Source organism: Drosophila rhopaloa, unplaced genomic scaffold (genome assembly GCF_018152115.1).
Source record: "Drosophila rhopaloa isolate 14029-0021.01 unplaced genomic scaffold, ASM1815211v1 contig_163, whole genome shotgun sequence".
NCBI classification, from domain to species: Eukaryota; Metazoa; Arthropoda; class Insecta; order Diptera; family Drosophilidae; genus Drosophila; species Drosophila rhopaloa.
Genome location: NW_025335043.1, coordinates 12732249 through 12759842, shown reverse-complemented (window position 1 = coordinate 12759842; position 27594 = coordinate 12732249). Strand labels below are relative to the sequence as shown.

At 40.9% G+C, this 27594-nt stretch overlaps 3 protein-coding genes across 3 annotated transcripts in view; 2 read left to right on the top strand and 1 right to left on the bottom strand.

The window, feature by feature from the left end:
* The first annotated feature begins 416 nt into the window (after positions 1–416).
* LOC108039451 (tryptophan 5-hydroxylase 1) lies at positions 417–5510 on the top strand. Its single transcript, XM_017116469.2, has 7 exons — positions 417–985; positions 2517–2682; positions 2761–2811; positions 2889–3170; positions 4357–4483; positions 4538–4770; positions 4828–5510. Exons 1-7 carry the CDS (start codon positions 481–483, stop codon positions 5123–5125), a joined length of 1662 nt encoding a protein of 553 aa, XP_016971958.2. The 5' UTR covers positions 417–480; the 3' UTR covers positions 5126–5510.
* A 121-nt stretch (positions 5511–5631) lies between these two features.
* On the bottom strand, positions 5632–6597 carry LOC108039450. Its single transcript, XM_017116468.2, has 2 exons — positions 6260–6597; positions 5632–6192 (listed from the first exon to the last, which is right to left on the bottom strand). The coding sequence occupies exons 1-2, from the start codon at positions 6277–6279 to the stop codon at positions 5724–5726; spliced, it is 489 nt and encodes a 162-aa protein (XP_016971957.1). The 5' UTR covers positions 6280–6597; the 3' UTR covers positions 5632–5723.
* Positions 6598–21065: 14468 nt separating this feature from the next.
* LOC108051058 (protein bric-a-brac 2) overlaps positions 21066–27594 on the top strand; it is a 30286-nt gene continuing 23757 nt past the window's right edge. Inside the window, 2 exon segments of the mRNA XM_017133008.2 lie at positions 21066–21369; positions 24041–25926. Of these exon segments, the coding sequence (XP_016988497.2) occupies positions 24151–25926 (1776 nt within the window). The 5' untranslated portion in view covers positions 21066–21369; positions 24041–24150.

Here is a 27594-nt window from a genome sequence, read left to right as displayed (position 1 = left end):
AAATTATTTTATTTTTGCAAACATTATTTTTTATAGTTATCAAAATTGTTTATGCATTACAAAATAAATTCACAACTCTGAGTAATACAACCTCATTTGATAATTATTAGGACTTTTAAGTTAGGGCATGATGACGTCATGCGTTAGCGTTTTGGCCTGACTCCAGCATGATTTGGCCAATCAGAGCCAGAGCCCAAAACCCCCCTCCCCCTGCACACACAAAAGAGGTGGGGCCTCTGAATAGAAAGACTCACTTGTAGCTTTTATATCCTTGAACGAATTTATCTCGCCACGCACACTTAATAAATACAATTGAATATGTATCCCCGAGTGAGCGTGTGTGCGAGTCCTGTGAGTCCTGTGGGCTGCCTATAAAAGGGCTGACGCATCGGCAGGATCTTGCAGTTGGCGCTGAGTTGCGCATACGACGCGTGTGCCCGCGGAAATAAAAAAGGAGTAGCTACCAAGTGCAGTGCAGTGATGAGTGCTTCCGGAAAGAGTCTTCTGGGCCTGTGGCTCTACAGGAGCGGCGAGCAGGAGTGGGCCGTTAAGCAGGGTAGTCCATTGCACCAGCTCAAGAAGGATACCACTTCGGGGTCCTCGCACCCCAATCTCGCCAGGCACTCCTCAGCTCCTCCAGAGCCTCCGAGGCTGGCCATTGGAGGTGTCAGCCAGGAGGCCACCAGACAGCACTCCCCTGGCGAACGCATCTCCATCATCTTCACCCTGCGCAACCAGGTGGGAAATCTGGCCAGAGCCCTGCAAGTTTTCCAGGAGCTGGGCATCAATGTGCTGCATTTGGAGCTCTCGCCGCTGGAGATGGCCACCAACCAGGCCGATGTCCTGGTGGATGTGGAGTGTGATCCTCGCCGACTCGACCAGGTGGTCAAAATGCTCAACCGGGAGGTGGCCTGTGTGAACTACACGTCCGTCAACACACAGGGTTTGGCCAGGGCTCCTTCGCTATCAGCCTGCTCCAGCTTTGGTGAGTCTTATCAGAGATTTTATAGGTATGAGTTTTTATTTTTCATGTTACTTTTCCGTCGCCAAATTTTTTTTTAGATTTATTTTTAATTTCAAAGAGATTGGAGATTGGTAAACACCTGTAGAAGGTCTCATGAAAAATGTATATCTTTGCTGAGGGTATTATAATATAAATTATCAATGTGAAGGTGCTATTCCCTATAGCAAGAGTAATATAGAAATTATTCCCCTGTTTTTTGAAGGATTTTACCCATTTCAACCGTTTATAAATAAGGTGGTGTTTACTTAAAAAAACGAATAAAATAAAATCTCGCTGATCGTTTACATGATTGTATTTAATATTTTATAGAAGTCGTTACATGTTGATGTTTTCGGTGTTAAGACATTAAATCTCTGCCAATTTCTTACTATTTACATACTATCAGCTTGACAGACAAAATAAAATTCGTGTTGGTCTATCCAAAGGCCCATTTTGCCGTCGTACATAAAAACATAGCTTTCTGATTTATCGTAGTTGTGAGGCGGTTGTCCTGGTCCCCATTTTAAAAATGGAACTGGCCTGCCGGATGCCGCAGACACGAACTGATCTGATTTCGAACGATCGTTAATGCCCAGCCAGTAATGATTTCTCTTGAGTTTTGCTTGGATGGCGTCGAATTCCCCATCGTTTTGGAAGGTGGCCAGATTGCCGCCCTTCCGAACACAGGTGCTTTGGGCAGAATTCCAATCTAGCTTAACGTGGTTCTCAATGTAGAAATATCTTGTCCCGATGCGTTCGAACATCGGCGGTGTAGTTTTCTCCAAAAGAGATTGTAGTTTAATTTCGATTCGGTCCAACTTGTCCAATGCAGAAGCGCAAAAGCCTCTACTTTGACTATCCGATGATTCCGCCACTCCATAAAGAATCCACACAATAAGTGCGAAGAAAAAATATGTTCCTGACTTGAGCATTTTAGGTGTGCACAACCGCTATCAATAAGACCTTCTTATAAACTAATTTTCAAATTTTCTAGACTTGCAGTCAAAGAGTCATACAGTTTTTTTTGCTAACTTTTGCCATAACTTTTTGAGTTAAAGGGTATATATAAGCGTTTCCGACTTGTAGACTCTTTGACACATTGATAACCCAAAAGTAAAATAATTGAATAGACAGTTTTGCTGCAGCATTACGGTCTTAAATGAATTTAATTATATTTGCCCTTTTGCGTGAAGAGTACTTTATAGTCGGTAGATCGCTCACAATGGTTCTTATCGTTTACGTTTTGTTTTACGACTGTTTTTATTAGGGAACAATATTTTAACCCAAAAATTTAGCTTATACCGAATATTATGCCCAGCCTTTTTTTAACAGCTGCAATCAAAGTAAAGTTTAGTATAGCACTAATTTTGAACAACAAATGAGGTTTTATTTAAGAACTATAAAGCTATGACATACAAAAATATTTTTTTAAGATAAAATACTTATAAATCTTTTTAGGTGATTTAACTTAGATTAAATGGTATTAACATAACTTTTCATTTACTGCAAAAAGATTTTGGGGACATGGTTTGGTTTCCGCGAAAGATTTCCGACCTGGACAAGGCTCAGAATGTCCTTATGTACGGCTCGGAGTTGGATGCCGACCATCCAGGATTCAAGGACCCTGTTTACCGCAAACGAAGGGAGCAATTCTCGGCCATAGCCAACAACTTTAAGCAGTAAGTGTGAGATAATGGAAATCCCATCCACACAGTGTCTTCTATATTCCCCATTCTTCAATCTTCCACACTTTTCAGTGGCAATCCCATTCCACGTGTGCAATACACACCTGAGGAAGTGAAAACTTGGTAAGTTTTTGATTGCATTTAGATCTGATTGCCACAGTATCGATTCATGTGGGCGGCTTGAAACTTTCTGTTCTAAGGGGCACCGTTTTCTTGGAGCTGCACCGTCTTTACGTGTTGCATGCCGTGCCGGAGTATATGGATAACTGGCCGGAGTTGGAGAAGTACTGTGGCTACCGCGAGGACAATGTGCCCCAGTTGCAGGATGTGAGCGTTTACCTCAAGCGCAAGACAGGATTTCAACTTCGACCCGTGGCCGGGTATTTATCTCCACGGGATTTTCTATCGGGACTCGCCTTTCGCGTCTTCCACTGCACCCAGTACATCCGCCACTCCTCGGATCCCTTCTACACTCCCGAACCGTAAGCTTAAAATTATTATTCATATTTCCAAATTATTTTTTATTTGAAATCCCCTAATTTTTGCAAATCAACCTTGAATCGGTGGTTAAATACAGAGCTGCACGAAACAGTCATTATTTTGACTAGGTTAAACACAAAAAACCTGTAAAAAAGTGTATTTTATTGCCAAAAGCCCGAAAAATGACAATGTAACTTAAACCCTTAAACCCTGTAAACCCTTATGAAAAATGAAGAAATCCGGAGATCCGGAAAAATCAACTTTTATTTAGATTTTTTGATCAAAACCCAGGGAAATAATGGTCAAATGTTGGAATGTCATACCTCGTTGAATTCGTTATAAAATTTCCAATTAAATGGCATTCACAGATAAAAAATTTTATTTTGGGCCATTTTTCGCAAAAAATGACGAAATCCGGAGATCTGGAAAAATCAACTTTTATTTAGGTTTTTTGATCAAAACCCAGGGAAATAATGGTCAAATGTTGGAATGGTATACCTCGTTGAATTCGTTATAAAATTTCCAATTGAATGGCATTCACAGCTAAAAAATTTTATTTTGGCCCATTTTTCGCAAAAAATGACGAAATCCGGAGATCCGGAAAAATCAACTTTTATTTCGGTTTTTTGATCAAAACCCAGGGAAATAATGGTTAAATGTTTGAATGTCATACCTCGTTGAATTCGTTATAAAATTTCCAATCAACTGGCATTCACAGTTTAAAAATTTATTTTTTGGCCCATTTTCCCAAAAAACTCATGAGGTAACCACTTAAAAATATACAAAAAGCAGTAAAAAAATAATTTTTGTCAAATTAACCTGAAATCAATAGTTTGGGCTTTCAGCTGCACAAAACAGTCATTATTTTGGCGGTGGCCCATATTTTAGCTAAGTTACACTCAAAGAAACCCTTTAAAAAAGATGTTTTGTGGACAAAAACCGGAAAAATCAACTTGAGTTTCGGGTTTTAGATTAACCGTGGAAAATTGTGGTTAAATGTTTGAATGTCATATATGGTTGACATTGTTATAAAATTTCCAATCCAATAAAAAAATACAAAAATCAGTAATCAGTCATTTTTATGTATAGGTCCTCAGCAAATAAAGAAGATACAGGCACAATCACATAATGATAAAGAAGAAGAATCTTTGGCGAGTCTTTGGATCTCATCTGCTCATATATTTTCAGGGACTGTTGCCACGAGCTACTGGGCCACATGCCCCTGCTGGCCAACTCGAGTTTTGCCCAATTTTCGCAGGAGATTGGCTTGGCCTCTTTGGGAGCGAGTGACGCCGATATCGAGAAGTTGGCCACGGTGGGTACTGCGATATCATTCCTTTTCCTTAATTCATATTTGTTTCCCTCACAGCTCTATTTCTTTACAGTGGAATTTGGTTTGTGTAAGCAGGCGGACAGCACTTTTAAGGTTTATGGAGCAGGATTGCTAAGCTCTGTGGCTGAACTGCAGCATGCGATTACGTCGGAGAAAAAGATTAAGAAGTTCGATCCGGAGCTGACTTGCCAAGAAGAGTGCATCATCACCTCCTACCAGAATGCCTACTACTACACCGACTCCTTCGAAGAGGCCAAGGAGCAGATGAGGTGGGTTCTAATCAATTTCTGACAAATTAGTTTTACTAAACTAAGTGTAATTTAAAGGGCTTTTGCCGAGAGCATCCAGCGACCATTTGGAGTGCGCTATAACCCATATACAATGAGTGTTGAGGTGCTGTCGAATGCCCAGAAAATCACTGCAGTGGTCAGTGAACTCAGAGGGGATCTCAGCATCGTCTGTTCGGCCCTGCGAAAGATCTCCGCCACGGATGAGAACCTGGATGTGGACAGCATCGCCAATATGCTCCACAATAGCCTCAATGTGAGAGGTGGAGCTTCGGGAGGCGGCGGAAGTCCTTGCAGTCCGGATAATTCTGACAACTCAACGGCAGAGGGTGACTAGGAACGGAAATGGATATTAGATCAACATATTGGGAACAGATTTTTGGGACCACTTTGGCAGTATAATTCACTTAGCAAATATACATCTTTAAATAGTCTTCTTAGTAAAAATAATAATTGACGGTACTTTACGACCATTATCTATTCGATAATGGACAACACTCGATAAAATATTCCTATTTTGAAGTAAAGTAAAAGAAACCTTATTGCGCGGTTATTTTAAAAGATTAAAAAGTTATAATACATTAGCAACCAATTATTTATTTGAACACATTCAGTTAACGTAAATTTTCATAGTATTTCATCAGCAAAATCTGTTCAGCAATCAAAAAAAAGTAATTATACTTCTTGATAGTACAATTTATGAAACACCTAATAAATATTCAGATTTTAAAGAACTTTAAAGTGGAAAAGAAAATGGTATTTTTCGATTGAAATAAACTAGTTAAAAAAGGCAAAGCGAATTATACTGTACCTACACTTTTTGAATATACACACGTATCCATGTCTATGTCTAGCAGTTGTTTATTCAGATCTTAAAGCTATGTAAAAACTATAGTAACAATAAATTTGCAACCTCTCGGTGTAGCTGCCCTATTCTACTTGTAGATCATATCACAGTCGCTGTTGATGAGCAGCTTCTTGCTCATGTAGCTGGTGAGGCACTGGACCAAGAAGTTGGGGATGGTCCAGAGGTTGAAGCTGAGGGCCAGGACTCGCCATTGCTGGAGGATGAGCCGGATGTCGGATAGCCAGACGAAACGGTGGCCCACTCTCTTCGAGACCTGACTGGTGACACCTCTGACCACGCCACCAGCTATCCCAGAAACACTAACCCTCCGCCTTTTGGTGGGAGCTCCCTCCTCCGAACCCGAACCACTTCCGGAATTTTGCCTGGAATGGGTGCGGGATCGGGAACCGGGACTATTGCCCCCGGAGGTCAGGTATTTCTGGTCGAACTCTGGCTTCAGGTCGACGCGTGGCGCTATTTGAATGCGATCCACTGTGTCGCAGATCTCCGCATTGCTGATGAGTATGCCCGCCACAATGTACATCATCTTGAAAACCCTGTTTTGTAAGAATATTGATTAGAATTAGTCAAGATTTTTTGGGATTAAATCACTGACAAACGCACCTCACTGTGTGTGAAATCATCTTAGCTGTATAAAGTTGTCTGTATAGGTATTCCCGTGTTTTTTGTCTATTTTATTTGTGTATTTTTTATTGCCTGCACCAAGGTTCCTTATCGGTCACTGCGTGTTTTATTGCCGATCTGGTGATGTATTTATTCGCTAGTTTCTATGCTCGACACGTGGGTCTGTTTATTTGCACTGATTCCGGGGAACTGATCGCGATTCGACTGCTCAGCTCCGTGGCTCAAAATCGACTGAGAACCCCGGGCGACCTGCACGAATAGAATTGATAAGCCCCTCATGTGGATAAGGCTGCATGACCAATGCTAATGCTCGCTAGAGATATGATCGCTCGTTTTTTTAATATGTCTGCACTACATATGTACTCTCGCCGTCGTTTTCTCAGCTGGACATCGGTCAATAAGGCCCGACATTCGCCTTATCGATCGATTTTATGGATCACTTCGCTGTGGCCGGCGTCAAAATAACTCTGAATCGCTTGGAAACTACGTAATGTTTGCTGTGCTCTGTGCACCTTGGACTCCGGATTGGATGAGTAGGCGGCGGCGTCGGTGGTGATTGCCCAGAATAATGGGGTCTGGTCTGGGTTCTATCGCATGAACAGGGTCCGTGGCCATCGAATCGCTCTGATAGTGCTGCCTTATCTGGGTTATACATCTACATCACCTTTGCCTAAAGTAAACAATTGGGTTTTTTTGGCAGTCAGTTTTTTTTCTTCCGTTTTATTTATTTTGTAAACTATATAATTTAAGACAAGTGGTGTGTTACCCACGGCTTTCATCCAGTGTTTTTCATTTAAAGATAGTCTGGCGCGAAAGCTTTCCTTTTCAAAAGTGGCACTTTGGATTAACGATTTTTTCGTCACTAGTCCAAAACATTGTTATACAAAGTTCGTGTTCTTCTGCTCTTCAACCCTGATATAAAAAGCTTTTATGGTTTAAGACAAAGCTAAGAGTAACGAATGCTTTTGTTTATAGCTCTTTGTTTGTTTATCTCTGTCTAAATTTATGGTTAAGAAAATTAATTTAAACACTGATACTTAGGCCGAATATAAACTCCGACGTTTATTTGCAAAATTGAGCTATTTTTGACAAGAAATTTATGTGGTGAAACTTGTTCTCAGAGTTTAAAACAATAAAACACCTTTTTGCTTTTGAATGAAAATTTTATTCCCAATATTTTAAAACAAAATATTTTTCTGATTTATTAGATAATTTTTAATTGATTTTAAGATGGTAAATATCTTCCCCCTTTCATAAAAAAAAATATTTTCGATATACATAGATTAACAATTTAATCTCGAAGAAAATACGCTTTGGTTCCGACATTGCTTTTCAAAGGTTATTGTATTAAGAACTTACATGCAATCTTAATGCATTCTGTTTTTTAAATAAATCTGAAAAGCATACATCTACTCCATTTATAATAAGCACAATCAGTTCAATAAATCTCACTTAAAGTGACTACCTGAGAAGCCACAAAAAATATTTCCAAAATATTTGAAACACCAACTTTGACAGTTTCTCAAGTTTGCTATTACAATTGCAAGCCGCTTGACTTGGCAAATTAAGTGGGTATCCACAATTGACTACCAACATTAATTTGTGCAGTCATTCGATTCACTCTCTTCACCGCACGTCGACAATAAACGCCCCAAACAGCATTTGCAGTCACTCGAGCTGGTGTTCGACCACAAAAACCATTTAATTTGTTTGCCGAAAACCTATAACAATAATTGACTTTGTTCCGCCCAAAGTCCAGGCACACTCACAAGGTGTCCTGGCGAAATTCTTAAGCAACACTGTGGCCCAGAGACTTTCCCACATAAATTATGCAGCAGCCGTCCAGTTCCTGACCACTGGCGCCTGTCGACAGGAAAGTCCTGGAGCAGAAGGAGCAGTAGAAGGAGCAGGAGCAGGAGGAGTGTGAAACAAGATTATTTACAAAATGCACAAGCCACAGAATCTTAAACACAGCAAAGGTCCTTTGTGGGGGGCGGAAAGAAAACAATTTTCACACAAATTTCTGGAGCACACAAATGAAAACCAAACAAACAAACAAACAAACACGAAGTTGTCAGAGGAAGGCGGCAGACAAGTCTGAGCTGCCAAAAGGTATTCCCCAAGAATGTCTGCCATAAGGACTCGAGCTGGGAAGGAGGCAGTGGCCCATGGAACTGGAACTGGCAATGGATCTGATTTGTCTCCCCGACAGCAAGAGTACAAAACACTTCCCCATCGCACAGACACACACACAAAGGAGCCAGGACAACAGAGCCCCAGTTGGGCTCCTCATTCTCATCCACATCCACATCCGCACAAATGGAGACGTTATCGTCCTCATCATTTGGCATCGTCTTGGAGCAGGAAACACCACATGGCCACAGCCAGACGACCTTGACACACACAACTGTGGTCGGAGGGCGATTGCGAATGCTCATTCAAGTGTCCAGTCTGAAAAATGGCCACCTCCTCCTCCTTCTCGTCCTCCTCCTCCTCCTTGTTTGTGGCACTAAAGGCCAGGGGCATTCAAGGAATCAGCATCTCTCTCGTCTGCCGGTTAATTGTGTGACCCCCCCAACCATACCTCCTTTTGCATCCTTCGTCCTTCTTGTTGTTCTGGGTAATATCCAGCCGCAGCAGGAGCAGCATCTCCTGGCAACTGCAACTGCACTTCTGAGTCCGAGATTTCACAGCTTGGCAGCCACTTTGAGGCCACTTGTTGCCCTGCTTGAAATACGAGACGACTTATCGGAGGCCAAAAGCATAATTGAAAGGCTGCCTTTAAGATGACCGGCAGCTTAAATGCAAATAGGATGGGGAACGGGTGTCCCAACCAAATCGCTTAATAAATTGGAGAGAGCGAGCGAGTAAAATGGAAATTGAAAATAATGAAAATGCATAAAAAAATAGTTGGGAGAAAGGGACCTAAGCAAAAGAATGGGTGCTTGCTCTGGACATGATATATGATGGAACCGCAGCAGCAGCAGTCCACCAGTACAGCAGGAAATAATTCCCAATCCCCGGCGGAGTGGGACATGCAAATATTGAAACTGGCGAAGCCGGAGTACTACAAAGAAATCTAAACAACAACAGGAGGGCTTCAGCCGCTTCATCTGAGCATTTTTGGCCAGCCACTAACAATAAATGATGATGGAGCTGGCAGTTCGGGTGTTACAGGAGGAGGAGTTACAGGTCTTCCTGCTCCAAACACCGCTGATTAAACGCGAGTGCCACGAATGCGTCGCGAGGTGACGACGACGACATGGACATGGATTTGGAGTTGACTGGGAATGGAGTGGAGTGGAGTTTTTTGGGGGTCCATGTCTACGTGTCCAGACGGGCAGACAGGCTGCAGTCGTCCAGCTTGCAGATCCCAGACAGACGACTAGGACAGGAGTGGGATCCAAAGCTCTTCCTTCTCCGCAGGACGACAGCCTCGAGTCCCAGAGTCTGTGGCAACATTTTCGACAAAGGACCAGAAAAGTGCAGATTGCAAAAAATCAACTACGGCCATATTTGTTGGACGTGTGGTGGTACTTTGCCATATATAGATTCTGGTTTTTTGGGCAAACATTTCCGGATTTTCTTCATTTTTGTTGTATTTCTCTAATTTATTTCTTGATTTTATTTGTTTCACCGCCAGGAGAACACTCCGCATGCAAATGATGTTGAATGCGATAAGTGTTCGAAGGGTTGGTCATTCCCTTCATTTTATTTTTCAAGTGGAAAATAAAAAAAAAAAACTTGAAAAGTGCAGACAGCGGGGAAAGGGAAGTGGCAGCGTTTGAAATATGAACTTGAGGGACGCGTATTGTCTGCCCTGATTATGGGTGGGTATATATATATATATACATCGGTATAGCCACCCTTATTCCATCCACAACTTAAGCTGCGAGTTGATTTATTAAGATGTTTTTATTAGGACGAGCTCTAATTGCTGGTTAGCCCATTGAAGTAGATCTAATGAAGCAAATACCAGCACTTAAAGCCAAGCCAGCATCCTTTAGTCATCCGCAGCAGAGCTCCTTCATATTTCATGGCGAAAAATCAAGTATACGCCAGGTTGCGCGGCATTGGCAGGTCAGTGCATTACCATCAGCTCACATGTCCTTTGTGACAGAATTTACCGCCCCCTCCCTAACCTTCCTTTTTGACTGCTTCGCTTTCCAAGCTGCACATAAACCAAATATGTATGTAATTTTTTGCAATTTTCTAACAAAATTTCGCATTTTTTCGTGTTGCTATTTTATTTTGCATGGCTCGTTGGACAGGCCAAGGCTGGTCGTCCTGTCCTGTGATGTCCTTCGTCTTTTCCACGAGAAGGAGGCCACTTGGCAGCCGGATCACGTTGGAATATTTTCAATGTCCCGGACGGGATGTATGGCGGGATATAATAATTTCATGTGACATGCAGCGGTCTTCGCTCCTTGCCATTCGCTGTCTCCTTGTCCCGGCTGCTTTGATATATAATTTTGCATTTTTTAATGCCTCACTTGCCCCGAGCCACGTTCGTCATGTGAGCGAATGTCCTGTTTGTGTGTCCTGCTTGCCCTGTGCACTTTTGGGCAGCACATAATCTCATTTAGTTGCTGGCAAAACGCTTTTTAAAATCAAATTTCCGCTAAAACATTTTCTATTTGGTATTTCGTTTGGCATTTGTGGCTCACAAATGGAAACAAACCCCGGCTCTTTGTCTGTCAACTGCAGAGAATATGGCAAAAAAAAATATCATAAACATTTAGGGAGGGTCTTGATGGACAATTTTCTTACGAAAAAAAGGATTACTTTCTTTTTTTTTGCGACTGTCTGAATATTATTTGCACTCTGCTGCAGTTTGATTGATCCTTGCCTCATTTCTTCGTTGCTCTCCTCAACCCCTTTTGCGAACGCATGTCCATCATAATTAATGGCTGGAATCCTTACGCTATAAGTCGGACTTGCAGCTGGCTGGCAGTCATCAGCCTCACCCCTCTGGTCCTCACGGCCAGGACCTCTTTTCCATCTCCGTTTTCATTTCTACAGCCGAGTTGGCTCCGCCTCCAAAAGCCAGCAGTTGGTGCGTTTCTGTGCGTCCGCTTGGCGCTCTATATACCGAAAACCCAACGATAAGGCGATGCAGGAGGAAGACCAGGAGGCGAAGGAGCAGGAAGGCGCCAAAAGAGACGACCGAGTGCAGAGTAAATGAAAATGAATGGCAGGCCGCCTAAAAGTAGGCAACCAGCCACACACCCAAATACATAGAGCCATCGAAAAGAGGGTGGCGAACGATGGTGGAGATGGATCAGAGGGAGCTCCAAGAAAACTGTTTGCCTGTCCACGCGGCGTATGTGCAACGCAGGAAGAGCCCACGCGGCGTATGTGCAACGTGTGCTTCAAACACACATATACACACACACCGGCAGTTGGAGATGTGTAAATCAATCAGCAGCGATGGACATTCGCTAAACTTATTTGCGCTAAATTATTTTCCAAGGAGTCGTGGTGGCATTGGTGGTCGCAGGATAATCGGGCAAACAGGCAAAACGTTCAAGCACTTTAGTCAATTTAATTTCCTAATTAACTGCCAACATCATTGGCCCTCCTTCCCTGTCATTAATGTGCGTTTGCCCGAAAGCAAGGACCCGGAGTCCTTGCTCTTTGCCCGCCCGTGTGTTGGTAATTAGCCGCACACGTTGGGTCCTTTAACACCAGCCCTGATGATCCTTGGACGGGCATGCAAATTAAGTCAAAACAATTGTGCACACACACACCCCGGGGAAACCCCATACATTGACACAAGATGGGATGTCCTTTTTTTTTTGCCATATAAATATATGTAAACTTTTTACGCTGGCCGCATAATAATGTGTCCGGTAAAGCAAGGATAACGTAATAAAATAAAGGCCACTTCACACATCCTCAATGGCAGCCGGTCCCTGGTCCTTTGGCTAGAATGTCCTGGGCTGGCCTCTTTTTTTCGCTAATTTGTTTTACTTTGTTTATATTAAAAACATTGTTTGCCTTCGCTGGGGCAAAGTGCAAATGTGTTAACCGCAAAGGATAATATTTGCCCAAGGGCTGACCGGCCAGCGGATGTCCTGCTGCCCGTGTTTGACATTATGTCAGCAATTAAATTGTCATGTGAGCTCGCTGGATAAGTAAATTATATGACCAAAGATGCTGACCCGGGTGGCGGGAGATCCTGTAGGGTCTAAAAGCCCCAAAGAAGGACCTTGAAACAACAAACCAGGGGAAACACAAACAAAAAACGTGTCCTCCTGTGATTGCGGCACATTGCTGGTTTTCGGTTAAGTGACCGGAAAATTGGGATCCTTTACGGCACATTTAATTCACACATATGAGCGGCACAATTACCCGAGCACGCCCAGGACATCCCCGTACATGTAAACCCCCCCTCCCCTCCCATTCAGCATCCTTTTGGGTCCCCACGTAAGCGTAGACAAATAACACTTAAGCGCGAGATGCCAGCACTGGATTCCTGCGGCTCTCCAGACCCCAAAAGCCAGTGGCAAAGCCAACACCAAAGGAAGTCCTTTGCACTGCAAGAAAAATATTAACCACAAAATAATAAGTAAGCCGAATGCATTAAAAATGTTGTTATAAACATGCTTGCATGATGTATAGAATTTATTTCCTGTTAGATTCAAAATTGATTTTTAGGATGTAGTAACAAGATAACATTATTTAATTATACCCGTTACTCGTAGAGTAAAAGGGTATATTGTATTCGTGCAAAAGTATGTAACAGCTAGAAGGAAGCGTTTCCGACCCTATAAAGTATATATATTCTTGATCAGGGTCACTAGCCGAGTCGATATAGCCATGTCCGTCTGTCCGTCTGTCCGTCTGTCCGTCTGTCTGTCCGTCTGTCTGTCTGTCTGTCTGTCCGTATGAACGCTGAGATCTCGGAAACTATAAAAGCTAGAAGATTGGCATTTTGCATGCAGATTCTAGGAGTTCCTACGCAGCGCAAGTTTGTTTCAAAATGGTGCCACGCCCCCTCTGACGCCCACAATCGCTTATATACGATTTTAAAAATTTAAATATTTCGGAAAAGTAAAAATGCAGTTTTATTGTGTTTATCAATACCTATCGAAATGTAGAAGAAATTTTTCAAATCGGACCATTCGTTAAAAAGTTATGCGTGATCAAAGTTTCTATCTCCATCTCCCTCGCACTCCCTTTACCTGAGTAACGGGTATCTGATAGTCGGGGCACCCGACTATAGCGTTCTCTCTTGTTTAATATTCGTAAGGCATATTTTATTTAAAGAAACATTTATTTATAATAAGTAAATATTTATTTATTGAAAGTGTGAGGAAAATATTCGATAAATTAACAACTAGCCTTTGAGTTTAATTTTAACTGTATACCCATACTTACATTTTTTTACAAATATAAATGTCCTTTATTTTTGAACCCGCACAGGTCAAACTATTTAATTCAAAGTTCTTTTGAATTTTTGTTTAGTTTTCTTAAATTCATATAATGCTTAGGTATTCCTGCAGGGTGTCCAAATGTGAAAATAGATTTAATATATTTAATTTATTCCTCTCTGCTTTAATTTTACAGAAAAGACGATAATTTTTTTTTTTACTGTTCCTGCCGCCACGTTGACAGCCCAAGAGGCGTGCCGCGTGCCGCAGATTTGGTGGTGGCCCTGGGGGGAAAACGCGGAGCCACTCAGCTGCAACCTCGACAAACGACAGCAACGAGTTTTTTATATTTTCACGCACACAAATTTCTACATTTTTGTCTGGGGCCGCCTCGTGTGTGTGAATATATTTTGCAAGGAGTTCATTCTAAGGACATCAGCAGGGACGCGAGCGGAGGCAGTAAGTGGAGTAAAAACATGAAATCTTTTTCTATATATATATATATTTAACAATAGCGGAGTCTGTAGGTCTCTACTGTGCCGTTTGGTAGCCGGAATGTCTGGGTGACAGGCTGACAAGCTTGGGATGACTTTGGGTCTCGTGCTTGTGGGTTTTTGCGATGAGTGGGGTTTGGCAAAAAACGGCTAACGGAGCAGAAAAATGAACTGGCTTTGTGGCTGGGTTACGCGCTACCCTTTGAAAAAGGCATGGACTTTTATTTACCATAGGTTTAATCATATAATTAGGTAAATCTATATTTTTTACAATTTTTGTACATCAATTTATTGGTTTAAAAAATGCCTTCATATAATATAACATTGCAACATTGTTTATTGGCTTAATTGTTTATTTGGTTTGCTACATTTCCATATATTTACATCAATGTAAAATCCCTGTTGTATAGAATTAAAATTAAAGGAATCTGGAGTTTAGTCTCTTTGAAAATATCAAAATATTAAATATATAAAAAAGATAGATGGGATAAAAAGCTGAAATGATAAGCCTGCTTTTAAAAGATGAAAAAATAAAGCAAGCTTTTATTTTCAAAAATAAACTCTGGTAATGTCAGGAACTAACAATAAAATATACATATTTAAGACGACTCTTATAATGAAAAAATATTAATTTTTGAATTAGTTAATGAGCAATAGTATGTCGAGTTCTTTGCTTCTTAAACCTTTTTTCGCACTTTACCCTCTGTTTTTTTGTAGAAGATGAGCTCTGAGCAGATTTATTTGTGTTAGAACAAACGGATTATGACTTCCATGGAAGTGTGGCAGCAATAAGCCAGCCACTTGTTGGCTTTCTGTGGCTTGCCAACAGCATCCGCTGCTGCCCCACCACCCCCCTCTTTTTAACCCTTTCCACCTTTGGCCTGGAGTGTGTTAAATGCGCTTTTAATGTGAGCTCGTTAAAGATGATTTGCGGTCACCTTTTGTAGTTCTGTTGAAGTCAGTTAAATTTGGCCAAGAAGTGTGCTGGCTTATTAAAGGAAAAATGCAAAACAGATGGGGACAAGGACTTTGGGTAAACAGAATGCTGATGATAAACTGACCATTGGCCAAATGAGGAAAGCCAACGCATAATCAAACACCGAAAAACCAAAAAGGCAGGTGTATCCATGTAGAGATCCCCCCCCTTTCACCTGGTGACCCCCGAATTCTCATTTACCTGTTTTCGTTCGTGAAACTGCCTCGAATGTTCTTTGGCTCAAACAAATTTCTGTTTGTTGTCTTTGTAGGCCTGGAAATTGCGTTTCCGCTTGAGGAACGCCCCTTTCGCCCCCCTTTTCGATTGCCGAAGTATGCAGTGAAAATGCTAGCTGAAAATCCGGACCAAGAAGCGAGTATTTCCTTTTGGGCCTCTGCACACCCAAAGAAATTAGCATTGTGATAATTTGTCATGGAAAATAGGTATAGAAGTTGTAATGCACAAATTTACTAAGGACTTTACTTAGAAAACTATAAATATGATTTAATATTCTCTTGAAATTCAAGAAAGTTTTTTTATTTAGGTATACGTAACAAAAGCCTTAGTAAAATAACTTTTTACTTGATCTGAGATAAAAATAAATATATAATAAAATATTTAATATATATTTAAATAATCTGAAGACTTTTAAGTAAGATCTTAAATATTTTTTTTAATTTTCTCAGTGATCAGAGTCTGTTTGCTTTTGTGTTTTTGGTGGAAATTTTGCGCTTGCAAATCGCATGGAAATTTCGAGAAACAGACAGAGTCTGCGGCAGCGGCGGTTCTCTGTTGGTTTTGGGCTTGAGCATGTGTCCCCCTGCTTTGCACCCCACTGCCACCCCCTTTTTCCATTTCCTCCGCCTTCACCCCCACCATTTTCCACCCAATCATCCAAGGGGATTTTCATTTCGCAGCTTAGAACTGAACTGGACCCGGTTCGCTGGGTGCTCCTCTGCTTTTCTAAATAATAGGATTCGCGAGCGGCAACTTCGAGGAGGCACCACCCCCTGGATTCTGCCCACCCACAGGAGGGCGGGGAGGCCAAACAATGCAGCAGACGCATGCATGATGGCCTAAAGGTGGAGCGGAGGTGGCAACTCTGGCAATGGCAACTTGGACCGGCTATCGATTGAATTTATTTGCATTTCGCATGGGCGCCAAAAGGGAAAGAACGAGGCGGTAGCCTCCTGCAGCCAAAGAGGCCTGGTCAACAATTCTTTCGATTTTCATTTCCGTGTCCTCTCCAGGCACCACCAATCACAACAACAACAACAACAATAACAACAACGACAACAACTGGAAAACAACAATACTGCTGGCAACAACAAACATGGCGCAAAAATCATTAGAAACTCTTTTGTTTAGCTGGCGCACGTTTGCAGGCCCCAAAGTCGGGGAAATAAAACAGCAGAGAAACCTCCTCCGACGCAGGCATTTTCCTTTTTCGCCGAGTATGAGGAGTGGCAACGTCGCGTATGCGCAATTTTCTGAAAAAAAGAGGAGGGGGATTAGAGAAGGGCTACCCAATTGACCGAGGCCGAGCAAGGACCTCCAGGGCTTGGCGGTTTTGGGTGGTTGGAGTGAAGGTGGTGTTGGTGGTGGTGGTGGTGCTGCTGCTGATGTGGCTACTTCTTTTGTTGCCCCTCCACTGGCGGTTACTCCTGCCGGGGATTCCCGTTCCTCCATTTCAGCGGTGCCCGGCAGTCTCATTTGCCGCTCTTTTTTTGCGGCGCTCGTTGGTTTGCGTGATCCACACTTTAAGCAGCCTTAGCCGCAGTGGCCGCCAGCAGAAATCCTTTTGAGGGGCGGCGAAAGGATGCGATGAATGCCAGGGAGGGGTTGCTCACACACACAAGCTGCAGGATTGCAGCGCTAACTAAGCGATTTGTTAAAGCTTACATTGTCTGAGATGTGATCTCTCTGAAGCAAATCGAAAGACCTCACTTAATCACGTCATAAAAATAAGCTACTTTGGCTTGCCCTTCAGCAAAAAAAAATGAGAGCATATGAAATCAGAATGTTTAGTTCTTTAAAACATTAATAGTCTCTTCATTATTCAATTGTATATTACCGTAAATTCTTTGTCCAAATAAGGTGCTACTTTTAAGAAGATATACATTTTTTTATTAAGTAATAAGTAATTTATCATGCCCACCTTTAATTTAGCACTAACTCGTTTTCCATTTCCCATTCACATTTCCAATACTGATTCTTTAAGGCTACTATTCTCCGCTATGATTGTCATCTTTGTTGTTTTTTTTTGCGAGTCTCTGGGAGGGAAAGCTTGAAGAGCCTTGGAGAAGCGTTCAAGAGCAGCTTGGAAAAACTGGCAAAGAATGAGAGGTTTTTGTCCACTTCTATGGATGGCCGCAGAAAGCGCAAGGCTTTCCAGTCATTTGCCGGCATCTCCTACATCCTTTGCCCACTTTTTTCTCACTGTTGCTGAATTCTTCTCCTTCTGCCTTTATACTTCTGATTTCATTTCGAACCATACTCTTTTCATATGAACCGAAGTTTGTTAATTAATATATGTAGTCAGTACTTAGAAGTTGTAAAGAATTTAATTTCTTTCATGCATTTTCATTGATTGGCGTTCTGTTTTAACCCATAAGTTCTAGCTCAAGAGTTTTTTTAAAAAGTCAGAAAAAGCCCATGAATCTAAAATATATTAATTCAAGGATTCGCCTTTAAACAAATAAAAAATATTCAAAATGTTTTAAGAGTACTGGCAATATCGATAAGTCAATTTCGAGCTTCGATTTTCAGTGGCTTTGGCCATTTCCTGTCGCCTTTTCTTTGGTCATGGCTTTCTCTTTTGACTGTAAGTGTGTGACGGTGTTTTTTCAACATTTTCTGCTGGCAATTTGAACTCTTTCGCTTTGCCAGCGGATGTCCTTTAACGTGGTTTCCACACCACTGCCCTTGCCACTGCCCACACGTTTTCTTCACGCTGCTCCGATAATTTCACTTTGAATTTCCTCGTCGCAGCTTTTCTGCTGCACGGAAGCGCGCTAGTTTCCTTTCCCATTGGACCTGTTAGTTTTCCTTGTTTTTTACAGCCACTGTATGCCATCTTTGGACTTGTCAAAGCGGAAAGGGCCTTCATTTCCGCCTCGAAAGAGCCGTCGCGTTTTTCCCTTTTCCGATTCGATGCCTGTCCAAAAAAAAAATCAGGGAAGTAGAAGCTGGAGATCTCCCTTCAAAGGAAAGGAAATATTGCTCCATGATAGAAAATATTACAATAAGTTTTTTAGTTGATTCTTTGATTACTTGAAATCGCGATCACCTCGCTTGCATGTTTTTTTGAGTTTGATTATGATTTTATTTCCTTTCCATTTAGAAAATTAATGGAGATGGGAAGTAGAAAGGAAACACTTAAAATTACTTATAAGCTATTTATAATTTTTGGTAAGAAATAATTTTAATTTGCTTCAGTTTTAGATAAAAATACTTTTCTTGCGGATTTATCTCTGATCAAAATTTTGTTGCATACTTTTCGGACCCAGAAAAGAGGTTTCTATAATTTAAAATAATAATAAACAAGTAATTTAATATTTAATTTTAATATATTAAAAACATTTATAGTTTTTTAATAAAGTATATTTCTATATTGGTTTTGTCTTTATTTGTTTTTATATGCCCAAAATATTTAGTTCTAAAACTCCCATAAAAATAGTAAACTTAAAAAACTTAAAATAGTGAACTTAAAAAGCAAAATCTTAGCTTTTATACAACGTATCAAAGAGGCAGTCTATCATTTGAAGCTGAAACTATAAAACAAACGGGACTAGAAATAACCTGGTGACAGGTGACAATATTAATCAGGCAAAAAAACGCCTATTTCTTTTTAGCCTTAGTTTTTTCCGAGGAAGAAAGGCTCATCTGAAGACGTCAGAGCCGCATAAAAGAAAATCCCCCAGAAAAATGGGGGGAAATGGAGCCTCGTGTCGCCGATTCGCCGACGAAGGCCTCTAAAAAATAATTTGCGAAGTGGATACGCGTTTTTTAGCCCATGTGCACCCCCGATTTATATATGCAGATATCTATATAAAAGTATTTCATGGGCTGCCACGCACACACACATATATATAAATTTATATATATATATAGATATATTTCGAGTGGTCGGGCCAATCGGCGTTGAGCACGAAGTTTCCAGAGGCTCGTGGAAGGCGCCCGATTGCCAAAAGGTCAAAAAGAGAGAGGGCAAATGGAATAAAATATGCAAAATATACAAAATAGCACCACAAAAACACACCTACATATATATATAGCCCAAACAAAGAGGGATTTATTTTAGTTGTTGTTATTGGCTGCGCACACAGATAGACACACACACACAAATGAAAACAACTATTACAGTAGTGCGTGTGCAGCAACAACAACAACTATAATATTTAAAATGCGTTCGTAGCGCCGCCTACAAAGTGACGTCACACTGCACTTGCTGCGTCTTTGCCTCCTTTTCTTTTTTTTTTTTGTTCTCTTTTCTGCTCTTTTTGTTGCCACCTCCAAGTTTTTGTTTTTGGGGGAGAAAGAGGAAGCAGAGAAGAGAGTGCAAGCCGAAGCTTTTCGTTCGTTTTCGCTCGTCTTTCTGCCGTTTTTTTGTTGTTGCCTCGAGCGTATGTGTGGGGGGGTGTGAGTGTGTGTGTAGGAGCAAGCATCTTGCTGTCTCACTTGCTCTTACGCCCTCTTACGGAACTTTAAGGGGCGTGGCCAAGTGAGTGTGTGTTGCTGTCGCCACTTTTTCTCTGCTCTTTTTTGCCATAGTTTCTGTGACTAAGCATCAAAAGCAACAACAAAGGTTAAGGCAGAAGAAGAAGAAGAAAAGAGGGTTGGCAACTATTGGCAACACTTTCTTACTGGACATTGGCCAGTTTCTCTTTCTTCCTTGCTGCTGCTCCTGTTGTTGTTGCTGCTGTAGTTGCTGGTGTTGCAGCTGCTGTTGTTGCAAGTTGCTGTTGTTTCTCTTCAAGTTGCAGGTGTAGGCTGCACTTTTTGGGTATTTCTTGACTGCTGAGATTTTCGGTGAGTTATCTACAATTTGACTTATAAAACTTTTCTTAGGGATAAAATATTAATAGAAACATGTTTAGAATTTAGAATATTTATTTGTTGACGCAAAAGTTGTTCAAATCATTACACAAAAATTAAGCAATAAGATAGTTTGATATTTCTGAAACCTTTTTAGAAGTACGTATTATAATATTTATTTAGGTATGAAATGAATAGAAAAATAGAGTAAGCTACTTAAATTATATATTTTGGCTAGTTTTTGAAACCCATAAATAACTACTTCTCAACATTAGAGCACATTAAAATTTTGTAGTTGATACTTATCTTAGAAAATTAAAATACACCGGTTTCTGATTTGTAATAAAAAGAATAGACAAATATTAAACGATGGGAGGTCCTTATACTTTTTTGTTCAAATGGTAAATAAATGTATGTCTAAAATGTTTCCTGAAAATAGTATATTAAATAAATTCATTGTTGTAGTAATATTTATAAAACGTTCTAAGAAACTGGTTTTCATTACCAGTTTTCAGTCATAAAAACATTGTTTTATGTATTATAGGATTAGATCTGATTGGATAAAATAATATAACCAAATAATTAAAACGTACAAAAAACTTGTTCTAATTTAAAATTTTATCATTTAACATTCAAAAATTCTCAAGTTGCTTTTAAAAAAAGATCTCTAAAACCAACAAAAGCGAAAGAGAACCCCTAAATACCTCTCTTAGGCCAACATTTCACTCTTAACGAATTCGCCGCATAAACCGGAAAACAGCACGCCGGCGCTTTCTCTTAGTCGTCGCTCGCTCCCATACTCTCTCTCGCCGCGACGCTCTCAAGCAGCGCGGTCGGCAGCGCTGTCGACGCCGGCAGCGCGGCATCGAGTTTCATTCATCGCAAAAATGTTTTTCAGTGAGTTTCAGTTCGTGTATCCGTGGAATTCAGATTCAGTTCGTATCTGACTTTCGGCGTGAGTGCAACGTTTGTTTTTACGGCCATTGAAAGCAAGCAACAACAACAACAACTACATAGCAAGAACAAGCAAAAGCAACAACAAGTGACGTGCAACAACAACAAGCAGCATGTGTTGCATGCAGTGAACAAAAAAAAAGTCGAAAAGAAGAAAAACATAAACACAAGTATTCTATTAATATTTAAAGCAAGAAAAGGCAAAACTAAAAGTGAACGAAACAACAACAACAAAAAAACCAGACCAAAAGTGTATGTGTGCGGTGATTATTATATTAATTATAGTGTATTATTAATGACAAATGACTGGGTTGCAATGAAAATCGATTTTATACCTCCACAATATACTATCCTATATATATATATGTATATATATATATATATAAATCGTATTCAGTGGAATTACCCCCCACCCCTCGCACATTTTCCGCGCATTTTGCTTGCGCTACCAAAGAAATTGTAATTTATTAATTTATAACACAATCCACCCAGCGAAAGCTCGTAAAAAGCAATGTTGCTGTTGGTGTTGCTGCTTTTCTGCTTGGTCTTTTGGGCGCCCAGGAATTAAGAAGAAAACCCACTCGAAGGAGCAACTTTTCCGACTTTTCCGAGTGGGTGGCACGCGCCAAAAACAGTTTGTAAACATTTTCCACAGAGCACGAGAAAACCGAGACAGTAAAATACAGCAGCAACAACGAGCTCTGCCTGTGTAATTTATTACTTGCTGCATAAATAATAAATAAGCGTTAATAAATAAATACAATATGCAATATATAAACGTGTCTGAACACCACCCCCCCTCCTTCTTCTGTGTGTTTGTGTGTGTGTGTGCCCACTTCCAAGGATCCAGAACCTCGAGACTGAATTAAATAAATAAATACAGAAATAATAAATAAATAAAGTGGCCTGCCTTCTGTATTTTATTGCTGTCAACAGCTGCGCTGGCTATAAATAATTAAAGAAAAATATATTACGAGGAAACAGGAAGAAGTATGGAAAGGCGAGAATTCAGTGGAGTTTCAATGTGTCAGCTTAGAGTTTCAAGTTTTATAGTCTTGATTAGCTTTTATTTGAGCAAAAGTTAACAAAAAAATATAAATCAGTTTGAAGTTTTTAATATATTCTCTTTATTCAGAAAATGTTATTTATGAAGAACCCAAAAAATACAAAAGTGTTCAAGTTAGAGGTTAATAATTCATAGATCAAATCTGTTTTTATTTCGAGCTCAGTCTTAACATAGATATATAATAGATAGTGAATAAATAAATACTTAAAAAAATCAAGAAATCACTTTAGACACTCCACTTTGGAGTTCCCATATATTTTCTGCATTTAGGCAATTTACTTATTTATTTATTTGAGGCCGAGTTTTTCCCAAGAAGCATCAAATTTAATGCGAGCAGCCACGATAAAAGCAACAAACATGAATAAATAAAAGGAATAACAAAAGGCAGAGCGCGGCCATAACAATAAACCAAAAGTTGCCAAAAAGGAGCTGGGCAGAGGAGGAAAAGCGAAGTGGAAAGGACGATGAGGGAGGGGATGTGGAGGAGGATATAGCCACCAGACAGAAGAAGGGAACTGGGGAGGGGAGATGGCTCTTCAGCTCCCTCGACGATGACTCTCTGGAAACAACAATAAAATAAACAAAAATAATAACAGTCGACGACGCCGAGTCGCTACAGCCACAAGATTTAATTGGAATGAAATAATAATAAACATAAAAAGTAGCAAGAAGAAGTATTATAATAACAATAATAATAAATATAATTAAATTTTATGGGAGCAGCACAGCAGCAGCAGCAACTTTTCCACCCCCCAAGCGAATCGACTCGAACCGAACCCAACCCAAGCCAAACACACATAAATTAAAATTATACAAAATATTTAAATAAATATAATTACTTTTGGCTCGCTCTCGCTCTCTCTCTCAGCGCTACCATAAATAATAATATTTAATTAAATATAAATCTATAGACGGGCGGTATGCGCATGCAAGTAGATCCAGAGACAACAATACAATACAAAATAAGCAATAATCGCACACACAATTACAATGCGATGCCACATAGATGCGTATAAATACAACAATGAGCAGAGGAGACTACAAATAATTGCAGCTCAGTAATATAAATTAAGCCAAATTAAACATAAATAAATGTGTGCTTAGCTTTTAGCTAATAAAGCACATTTCTGGCCGGGGCGGATACAGTGGGTGGTTGGAGATGGGCGGGGTGGGAGGCGTAGGTGGGTGGTTTTGGGGGAAGTTGGGAAATACTAAACATAAATTAATAGAAATTCATGGAAATTTTCGACTCAGCCGAAGGGGAGGGTCAAGATTAATAGGCTTATTTAATAGAGTTATGACTAAGAGCAAATGCGTTCGCTGATTCAGCTTGATGTGGATAAAACACTTCCAAAGATATTATTTTATAGATCCCAATATATTCAATTGGCTGGGGCAATAATATTCCAAATATTATTAAGGCTCATTTCAAAGAAACTATGCAAGGCCAATTAAATCGGAATTGTTTTCATTTAATTATTTCCTTTATTATGAGAATCATTATAGAACAGCTTATTAATGTTTAATAACAAAAGAGAAAATGGGATGTATACAAAATTGGTAATTTTGTGACTACAGAATAGGAAAATTAATTTTGAAATGTTTTTTTTTTAGATTTTTTTGGGGCGTTAAACAAAATAACCAAGAAAATTAATAAAAACCAAATAATTTTATCATTATTATATATGATTCATACTGATGAAAATTAGTGCGAAATGAAGCCATTAAAATTCAAAGCGAAATTGTCTAGACTTACAAATTTATTATTATAATTCCTTTGAACTTTTTTGAGTAGTCTATTTGTATATAATATATCTTTTCCTCAAAGAGTCATGTGAAATTTCTCTCTTTTTGCAGCGCTTGAACTGCTCCCAGGAAAAGTTCTCGTAACGCCCCCGAAAATGTGTTAGAAACCCCGCGGAAAACCTGCACTTTAACAGATAAAATCGGAAAACTCTCTCAGCACCATGGACATGACCAAACAGATTGTGGACTTCGAAATGAAGTTGGAGTGTGAAGTGGATCAGTACGAGGCGAATGACTACACAATGGCCCCCGCAGAGGAGCCCAAAGTGGCAGTAGAGCCTCAGTTGGAGGAAACCGAGGAGTCGGACAGTAAATACTCGCCCGAGAAAATAGTGGAAGCCAGTTTGGAGGAGCCAAAGGATCTGGTTTCCAAGACAGAAAAAGATACAGAGCCTGTGGCACATATAAAGTCAGCAGATAAAAATATAGACACAGTGCTGGTAAAACCGAAGGCAAGTCTGATGAATGATCAGCCCTTGACCCCGCCCCCACGACCTCTGACCTCCAGCGAGGTCGTGGGTCTCCGGGATCCCGATGATCCCGAACTGCGCATGCGCCTGGAGGCCAAGAAGTCGCGATCCCTCCCCGTTTCACCACAGCCCCAACAAAGTCTTAAGCTGGCGGGCTCGGCGCTCTTCGAATTTGGCCAAAGATCCACGCCCGTGGAGGCCAAGATAAAAACCAATCCGGAGCTGAAGGCTCCTCGCCGGAAAATGGCTCCTCCCAGTGGCGGTGGTGATAATCAGCAGTTCTGCCTGCGATGGAACAACTATCAATCCAATCTGACAAACGTCTTCGATGAGCTCCTGCAAAGCGAATCCTTCGTGGACGTGACCTTGTCCTGCGAAGGTCACTCGATCAAGGCCCACAAAATGGTCCTATCCGCCTGCTCACCCTATTTCCAGGCCCTCTTCTACGATAATCCCTGCCAGCATCCCATTATCATAATGAGGGATGTGAACTGGTCCGATTTGAAGGCCCTGGTGGAGTTCATGTACAAGGGGGAGATCAATGTCTGCCAGGATCAGATAAATCCCCTGCTGAAAGTGGCTGAAACCCTGAAGATCAGGGGCCTGGCGGAGGTCAGTGCGGGCAGGGGCGATGGTGGCGCCTCCGCTCATCCCATGTCCGTCTATGACGATGAGGATGAGGAGGAGGAAATGGCCTCGGCCACGGCCATTCTGCGGCAGGATGATGAAGCCGATCCGGATGAGGAGCTGAAGGCCAAGCGACCCCGTTTGTTGCCCGACGGAGCCTTGGATCTGAATCAAAGGCAGAGAAAGCGATCCCGGGATGGCAGCTATGCCACTCCCAGTCCTTCGCTGCAAGGAGGTGAGTCGGAGGTCTCCGAGAGGGGATCCTCGGCCACTCCCGGACAAAACCAGAGCCAACCCTTGGCCATGACCACTTCGACGATAGTGCGCAATCCCTTTGCCTCGCCCAATCCCCAAACTCTGGAGGGCAGGAACTCGACCAGTGGAGGATCACAGCGGAACTGCTCCTCGCCACCACCCACTTCGGGTCACAGTAATGGCAACAGCAGTGCCGCCATGCATTCTCCACCCGGCGGAGTGGCCGCCCAGTCCGCTCTACCGCCTCACATGGCCGCCGCTGTGGCCGCCGCCGCTCACCATGCCGCCGTCGTGCCACCCCCCCCACCTGCCATGCACCATCAGCAACTGGCCGCCCAGCAATTGGCCGCCCAGCACCAGTTGGCCCACTCGCATGCCATGGCCAGTGCCTTGGCCGCAGCTGCCGCCGGAGCGGGAGCAGGGGGAGCGGGGGGAGCCGGGGGAGCGGGAAGCGGATCGGGAGCCAGTGCTCCAACTGGCGGAGCGGGAGCAGTGGGAAGCGCCTCCGCCTCGTCGGTCGGCTCCCATCACGATGACATGGAAATCAAGCCGGAAATCGCTGAGATGATTCGCGAAGAAGAGAGGGTGAGTTTCCATAAATTTCCATATTATTTATATTTTAATTATTAAAATAAAATAAATTTTACCATATTGAATTAATGATTTTGCCAAGTCACGAAAAATAAGTTAAAAACTTCAGCCTTCTAATGGCTTTTGTATCAATCTACAAAATTTATTAAAGATAAGATAGTTTTTAGCAATAAAATAATATTTTCAATACTAGGAACAAGAATGATTTCATATTAACACATATATATTACAAAGAGATAAGTGATCGCAGCAATGACTGAATAAATGTAAAGGTATTCGCAAGAAATGACTAAGGGTTAATAACAAATTAAATAATACACAGTCATTTCCTTAGAAATTGTCTGTAGATTTTAGATTTGGAAAGGTAATAAATTAAATTTCCTTATTGCTAAAGATCACTGATATTTATTTATAAATAAGTGTTTTCAATTAAAAATCTTCAGATGAAAGGAACAAAATAATACTGAATAAATTATAATGAATTTTTAAATACATTTAGGGTAAATAGTGAGTAGCAATTGAAAAGGTTAACTCAGAAAATCATGAAGTCATAAAATGAGACAAATGATCACCGTTCTTTATGACTAATATGTAGTGTTCCACTTATTTACAATATATTGCCATAGATCTGAGAAATAACGTGGCTCATTAATTTTTGCACTGAATCAAAGTAATGGGTGCACGATCTTGCTTTTGATCATAAATATTAATTGATATTTGCAATAAAATAGCAATTATATTACCTTTCTAGTATTATATATCATTATATTTAAGAGAATGGAACTTTTGTATGGAAAAAACTGTGAAGAACTACAGAGTGACTACTTGCATTTCCCTGTTCAGTTCTGCTTGACCCCTGGCGACCCCTTTTTTTTTCTATCGAAGGCTGCGCAAAAGCTTTGCATAATGCGCATACGACGCGTATGCCGCCGTGCAAGTGGAACTCAGACAATCGCTCACTTATTTAGTTATTTGGCTGGGAAGTGCACTCGGTGCATGCATATTAACGAAATCTTTTGCATTCACCCCAGTCGCATTTACCTTTTCGTTTCGTTGTTATTTCTATTAGATTGCAAATTAAAGCTGATTTACTATTTGTATAAGAAAACAGACCAGGGGTTAAGAGGGGGAACGAGGTCGCGACATTAAGTGCGTCAGCGGCTTGAAAAATAATTCAACAACATTTAATGCTAATGACGAAAATTGCACAATGCACGCATACAAATGCGAAGGAAAAAGGCCAGGCAAAGAGACAAAAAGAGGGAGAAAATCAACAAAATTATAAACAATTGACAGAAATTGATGGCAAGGCAAACAAAAGTCGCACAAATATTTGATTTGTTCGTCTCGTGCATCTGATTCTCCATAATTGCAACTAATGCGCCTCCGATTTTCGCTCACTTTTGCACTTTGGCTGCATTCTTGTGTCTCTGGTTTTGTGTTGTTATTTCTGCGATAAACACTTAATATTTGACATTGAACATTATTCTTGAGCTGCCATATTTTTCACATTACTTTTGCACTCCATTTGCTTACTTATGCATCTAAACTTATGTAAATAAATCAATATAATGAATGAGCTCTGAGCGCGTCTCATGAATATGAATGTAGACCTTATACAGGCAAACAAAATTTAAGATAAAATGATTTATAAATATTCAT

Bases quoted from the DNA above. Each gene is read 5' to 3' on its own strand.
- LOC108039451 (XM_017116469.2), top strand. From the start codon at position 481: ATGAGTGCTTCCGGAAAGAGTCTTCTGGGCCTGTGGCTCTACAGGAGC. The intron at 2,683-2,760 runs GTAAGTGTGAGA...CACACTTTTCAG, and splicing joins ATAGCCAACAACTTTAAGCA to TGGCAATCCCATTCCACGTG. The intron at 4,484-4,537 runs GTGGGTACTGCG...TTTCCCTCACAG, and splicing joins ATATCGAGAAGTTGGCCACG to CTCTATTTCTTTACAGTGGA.
- LOC108039450 (XM_017116468.2), bottom strand. From the start codon at position 6,279: ATGATTTCACACACAGTGAG. The intron at 6,193-6,259 runs GTGCGTTTGTCA...CTTACAAAACAG, and splicing joins ATGATTTCACACACAGTGAG to GGTTTTCAAGATGATGTACA.